At 40.9% G+C, this 6,892-nt stretch overlaps 1 protein-coding gene across 3 annotated transcripts in view; it reads right to left on the bottom strand.

Annotated features, from left to right (window-relative positions):
* The window catches only part of LOC115284642 (keratin-associated protein 4-7-like), a 767-nt gene extending 204 nt beyond the window's left edge, over positions 1-563 (bottom strand). Inside the window, exons 1-2 of one of the 3 annotated variants that reach the window (XM_029931175.1) lie at positions 349-563; positions 72-249 (exon numbers count right to left, since the gene is read on the bottom strand). In XM_029931175.1, coding sequence (XP_029787035.1) covers positions 72-249; positions 349-563 — 393 coding nt within the window. Of the gene's footprint in view, positions 1-2 lie in introns of all 3 variants that reach the window. The other 2 variants (XM_029931174.1, XM_029931173.1) reach the window with 2 other exon arrangements.
* Positions 564-6,892: the final 6,329 nt, after the last annotated feature.

Below are 6,892 nucleotides of genomic sequence, written 5' to 3' on the forward strand. Positions count from 1 at the left end.
CAGCAGGAGGGGCGGCAGCAAGGCTGGCAGCAGCTGGAGCCACAGCAGCCAGAGCCACCACAGCTGGAGCCACAGCAAGAGGGGCGGCTGCAGCTGGACACACAGCAGCTGGGGCGGCAGCAGGTGGTCCTGCAGCAGGTGGTCTGGCAGCAGGAGGGGCGGCAGCAAGGCTGGCAGCAAGGCTGGCAGCCGCAGCAGCTGGAGCCACAGCAGGAGGGGCGGCAGCAGCTAGAAATGCAACAGGAGGGGCGGCAGCAAGGCTGGCAGCAGCCAGAGCCACCGCAGCTGGAGCCACAGCAAGAGGGTCGGCTGCAGCTGGAGATGCAGCAGGAGGGGCGGCAGCAAGGCTGGCAGCAGCTGGACACACAGCAGGTGGGGCGGCAGCAGGTGGTCTGGCAGCAGCTGGAGCCACAGCAGCTGGGGCGGCAGCAGCTGGACACACAGCAGGTGGGGCGGCAGCAGGTAGTCCTGCAGCAGGTGGTCTGGCAGCAGCTGGGGCGGCAGCAGGTCTCCTGGCCACAGCCCTGGTCAGAGCAGACGGAGCCACAACAGGAGTTGACCATGGTGTCAGAGGGTGGAGGTTCTGGGTGAGTTTCCAGGAGAGTGAGGGCTTGAGTTTGGAAGTCTCCTTGTGCCATGGCCTCTTATATACTGCCGGGACAGGGGGATTTGTCCACACATCTTCCTTGTTTTTGTTTACCTAATGTTTAAGTAATTATCAGATTTCACAATAATGTTTGTCTGTGTAATGGTTTAAACTTGTGGGAAATGAAATTTTCTTTTCTAGATGTGATAAACTCTATCTGGTCTGCTTTTCCTCCTGACTCATACCTGCTAGCATTTTCCAGACCACTCTCTCTTCATCGTCCTCCACAGTGGGCTGTCATGTGATAGGTGGCATTTGTAATTACATTTCTTTCTGTCCCTTCCTGTATCTTCTAGCAGGGTTGGGACTAAGGCAGTTGCATTTGTGGTTCCGCATTTCTTCCAGTGATCAGCTAGGAGGAAGTCCCCTCTGCATAGTGTGGCATAGGACAAGAGGAAAAATCCCTCTTGTGGGTCATTTCTGAGCAATGAGGAAGGGGACAGACTGCTCTACATGTGTGTGACATTGCTGATTTCTGTGCCCCTGGAATGGGTTTTCTTGGATGTTTCCCCCTTTGGATAATGTCCTCTATCCTAAAACCATTGCAGACAAGTATCTGTCTGGTTCCCATCACTGCCCTGTCCCGTTGCTCATTACATTGTGACTTTGCTGTCATACATATTTGTGTTGTTTTTTCCAGCTGGTCTTTAGATTCTGGAAAACATAGACTCTTTTTTATTCTTTTTAATTAAAAGTATTCTTCAATGGAGAAAAAAATGGGCCCAATAATCAGAATGTGCCCCTCCTCAAAACTTACCTCTGTAGCTGGGAAATCTGTGTCACACATCCATTCGTAATGTGAATGGATTTTAGTCAATTTACCTTCATTTGGTTACCAGTTCTATTTATCCTCTATTTAGTGATAGTCTAACTTGAGCATGCAGCAAATCATCTGAAGGGCTTATTAAATATGGTTGGGATAAATCTCAGAGGTTCTGCCTTAGAGTGGAGCCTGAGGTTCGGCATTTTTAGCAAGTATTCAGATGATGTTGATGCTGAAGGCCCAAGAACCGCACTTGGGGATATTCCTTTGTTCTGTTCATTCAGGCTTTGAGGGAATACCTCTATCAAGTTCCAGCCTGTTTATAAAGCTGATTGGTTGGGGCATCTGGGTGGCTCAGTCTATTAGGCGTCCGGCTTCAACTCTGGTCATGATCTCACAGTTCGTGGGTTTGAGCCCCACATCACACTCTGCTGACAGCTAGCTCAGAGCTTAGAGCCCGATTCGGATTCTGTGTCTCCCTCTCTCTCTGACCCTCCCCTGCTTGCGCTATCTCTCTCTGTCTCTCAAAAATAAATTAAAACCATTTAAAAAATTTATAAAGCAGATTTGTTGCATGGGTAATCTTAGATACACATGTTGCCAGTTACTGGAGTTATAGATATGGTTTAGGATCTTTTCCTTGGGAATTTACAAATTACTGTGAAGATCACACGTGCGTGTGCACACCCATCCCTCCCAACACACACAACTGTTCCTTGTGTTGAAGGAACTCATAGTAGTATAGTTTAACTAAAAGAAGAGTGTCTAAGACAACCTAGCCAAGATGACAATTTGGTAAAGACATAGATTGATTTATATATAAATAACTCTAGTTACTGTTTCTTACTTACTTTGTATGATTTGTTTTACATTTTAGGTAAATTGATATACTATGAAATGTTTGCATCCTAAGTGTACTACTTGATGAATGGTGAATGGATGTACATCCATGTAATCCCATAGCTATCAAGATAGAGAACATTTCTGTTATGCCAGAAAGTCTCCATGTATCACTTTCGTAAACTCCCCACCACCAAAGAGGCAACCACTGTTGTAATATATTTTTCACTGTAGATTTGTTTTGATATAGAGCTTTAAACAGATGATATATAGAATAATTTCTTTTCTGTCTGGCACCATTTACTTGACATATGAATATTACTAATGTTGATGCTTGTATCACTAACTCATTCAGAGCTGTAGTAACAAAGTACCAAAGCTTTTTGTAACTGCTACCAGCCATCTCTGTTTTCCTGGGACTGAAGGGGGTTTCAGAACTCAAAACATTGAGTGTTAAACAGGAAAGCCCCAGGCAACAGAGGCATTTATCACCTTCCGATTAAATATCTTAATTGGGACCATTTGAAGACCAAGACCTTGCAAACATATTTGTCACAATAACTTTCTTACCAAACACTTGATTTACATGTTTTCACTCTACAGGCTTGTGAGGCAGAGCTAGAGAACCTGAGGCATTTAAACAATTCTATAGTGCAGCAACATGGTGTCCCAAGGGGAGAGAATTTCACTTGATTTGCTATGTAGGAGATACTGGGGGAAGAAAAACCATTAGAAAAAAAAAAAGAGTTCTTAATACCAGGGGAGAGCTTTCCATATAAATTGAGAGAGATTAAGAAAACCCTTTTGCCATATATGGAAAAGCAGAATACATTCTCATTCTAGAAAAGTATGCAGAGAATCAGCCCCTAGACCAGTGGTTTGCAAAGTTGCCTGCATAATGGGGTCACCTATGGAGAGGTAAAAAATTACTGGTGCCTGACTCCTGCCCTGAAAAATTCTGATTTAAACTGATCTGGTATATGACCTGGGCATCTGAATTTTTTAAGCTCCTGAGGTATAATCTTAATGCATGGCCAACTTTTAGACCCACCTCCTTAAACTGTCTATATTGCACCAACTTGTGTGGTATTAGATTGTGAACAGAGGTAGCTACAATATTAAAATATAATTGCTAACATCTAATTAATAGCATTAATAGTACTGATTTTGAATCACTGAAGTTTGAGTAATATCAGACTGAAACATCAATAATTCTCTTTACTCTTGTAAATCACTCTTCTGCCAAACAAAAGTTCTACATGAATGAGAATAAACAATGGGGCATGAACTGCAAAGGAAAATTACCATAGACAGCACGCTGAATTTTTTAAAATTACATATCAAAACTAAGAGAGACATCACTCTGTGTACTCCTTGCTAAAAATTTTACCCATATCTGGTGAGGTAGAATTGATCATTAACATCAGGACCGTGCACACAAATTAAATATGGTCTAACTAAACTGTTACTCTTTTTTTGCATAGAGTATATGGAGTGTAATTTTTTCTTCCTTGTATTAAAAAATTTTTAATTATATAGGTTATATAAACATATGTGTGAATATATATAATATAAAATAATACTTAAAATTTTTTGTTGTCTTTTTAGAATTCCACAAAATAAAATACGTTGGCTAGGTAAACATCAAGGAACTTTGAATGAAGTGGACCTAATTGATGTGTGCAACATCATCAAGGAACCTGTGTTGTCTCTTCCAGAGAAACTGAATACATCATATTAATCTATCCTGTAATGAATGGCATGCAAATAACAAAAGGCTTTTCTCATCAGGTAAGACATATATTATGTTAATACTTATCTTAATAAATGCCTAGTTGCCTGGAATGTATTTTGTCTATAGCTAAAATGTACTACCTCAAGGCAATTACAAGTGACTTAGTTTATAGAATTATGACCTAAATAGACACCTAAAATAGGCATGGCTAATTGATAGAAAAATTAGCATATGTCAAGTCAATTAAGTTATTTTATAATAAAAATTGAGCTCCATTAAAATATTTAAGGATACATATTAACAATATTACCAGTCTTGATATAAAGTAGGATGTGTCAAGCATATAAATGCCCATATACCATTGGTTGAATTTCCTTCAGTTCTCTAACTACAGTGGAACCTTGACCAAAGTAGGGGTTAGAGATGCCATCCCTATGCAGCCTCCACATAACTTTTGATTCCCTAAAAATATAAACACTAACAGCCTACTGTTGCCCAGAAGTACACTTTATTTATCAAAAAAAATGTGCCTATAAATGGACTCATGTGGCTCAAACCTGTATTATTCAAGGCTCAATAGTATGTTCAACCAATGCTTAAGCTACTATTTCTTTTTAAATTATAAATAGAGCACGAATTTCAATTCACACAGAGTTTATAAAAATTCATATTATGAAAAACATATACTTCATGGTGTGTGAAATATACATGTGTAATACAATACATAATTATGATACAAACACTATGTATCCAAAGCACAAGTCATGAAATAGAATGTTGCCTTCACCAAGACCACAGCTTCCTCTTTCCACCCTATAAAGGATCACTAACCAGATTTTTAAATTCTCTTTTCATTAATGTTCTTCATGATTTTACTACCTGGGTGTGCATCCCTAAATGATACAGTTTAGTTTTACATGTTTTTGAATTTTATATAAAGGAATCTTATATGTATTTTGATTTGTTCACTGCATATTATGCACACGTACTGAGGTATACTCCAAGAAGGCCCAATGATTTCCACCTCTTGGTGTTCAGAGTCTCATGTAATTCCCACTCCTTGAATAAATTGCTTCTAATCCACAGGATATGACAACATCAAGTGATTGAGTTATAAAAGATTATGACTTTCCTCTTAATGTCAGCTCTTTCTCTCTCTCTCTCTCACTGGCTTTGATGAAGCCAGGTGCTATGTGGGAGATCCTTGCAGCAAAGAACTGAGCACAGTCTCATTCAACAACCAGCAAGGAAGCAAGGGCCTCCCTCCTGTGGCCGGTGAGGAAATGAATCCTGCCAACGACCACGTACGTGAACTTGGAGGTGGATTCTCCCACAGTTGAGACTTCAAATGGGACCTTAGTGCCAGTTAACTAGTTGAGGACACCCTGTGAGAGCCCCACTGAGCAACATCGGGATTCCTGATCCACAGGAACTGTGAGGTAATAACTTTGTGTCATTTAAAGTGGATAAATAATGAGGTCATGTTAAGTAACAGTGCATATCCAGTTCAGATTTATATAGCAACACATCACATACAGGTGAGGAGAAAGGGATCAAAAGGTACAGAGAAGTACATATGCTAGAATACATATGTACCTAAGCCCAGAAAAGCCAAGTGGCTGCATATGATCCCTAGTAGGTCAAAGGGACCCTCTCTTTACTGACATAATAAGGCGTTATCAGGTATGGGATGCATGTTCTCTGAATACAGAGGTGGTGGAAAGGAACTGTGAGAAAACTGGCCCCACGAGGAATAATGGGGATGACATTATTTCTGAGTAGCAGAAGCCAGGTGGCAGAATTGAGCTCCAAGAAGGAATGTGAATATAATTATGTGAAAGTCAGCAAGGTTGGAATGACAAAGGGGGCAGAATGATGTGGGACCCTCAGGGATCTTCCCATATGGATAATAGAGCATGATATCCCTTGAAACAGAATGTAGGCAACCAACTAGGGTATAGCTGTATCTGTACCTTGAATTCTTTACCTTAAGTTCTTTACCTGAATCTCTGTACAACTAGGGAATATATGAACAAAAAGCTGAGGTCAGTGATCCCAAAGGAAACTGATGATCCCTTATGCGGCTTGCAGACCTGCGCCAATTCTCAGACCTAGAACCCATTAACCCATTGACCCATGAAAACAAAATCCAGTCCTCTAGGATAAAGGACAGCAGCAAGTGTGTATAGTAGAAATGTCTTTAGAGTTTTCCCAAGTGATAATAGAGCCATTTATGGGGGCCACTAGAATACTCATGTATTTGGATGCTGTTCCATATGGGATCTAAATACATGAAATGCCAGCATGGCCCCATTAGCATACATTGATCCAGATGCCATGGTTATAAGAGGGGTTCCCCGCTCATCTTCATATCCAGTATTCCATTTGGGAGAATTTGTGCCTCCTATTTCCAAAATTATTGGCTGTGTGCATGTTAAGGTCTTGGCTTTAAGAGAGAAAGCTACCTTGAAGAGACATGCTCAAGTTCTGAATAAAAGCTCTGGCTGTCACCTTTTATCTTTGGGCTTCTAGTACCAGGAAATCAGCAAGCAAAGTTAGGAGCTATGAGGGCCAAGAAGAATATGTATATCATTGAGGTGACCCACAGATACATTTGTATATTCCTATTCCCAGGAATAACTGCAGTCAACCAAGTAGTGTAGCTTGAAGAGGATATAGGAACCATGGGCTCAGGACTCTCAGGGATGGGGATCCAGGCCACTGCACCAGATAAGTCAGCTAAAGGAGGAGAGAGCCTCTTCTTCTTGTAGGTTTTCCTAGAAATAGTGAAAAACCATATGGAGTGAGGTTACTAAGAAAAATCCATAGACATAAGCAGAGCCAGGAGTAGTTATATGATATCCCATTCAGATGCCTTTTTCAGTAAATACCCTCATCTACAAGCTAG

The sequence above is a fragment of the Suricata suricatta genome, unplaced genomic scaffold (assembly GCF_006229205.1).
Source record: "Suricata suricatta isolate VVHF042 unplaced genomic scaffold, meerkat_22Aug2017_6uvM2_HiC HiC_scaffold_138, whole genome shotgun sequence".
NCBI classification, from domain to species: Eukaryota; Metazoa; Chordata; class Mammalia; order Carnivora; family Herpestidae; genus Suricata; species Suricata suricatta.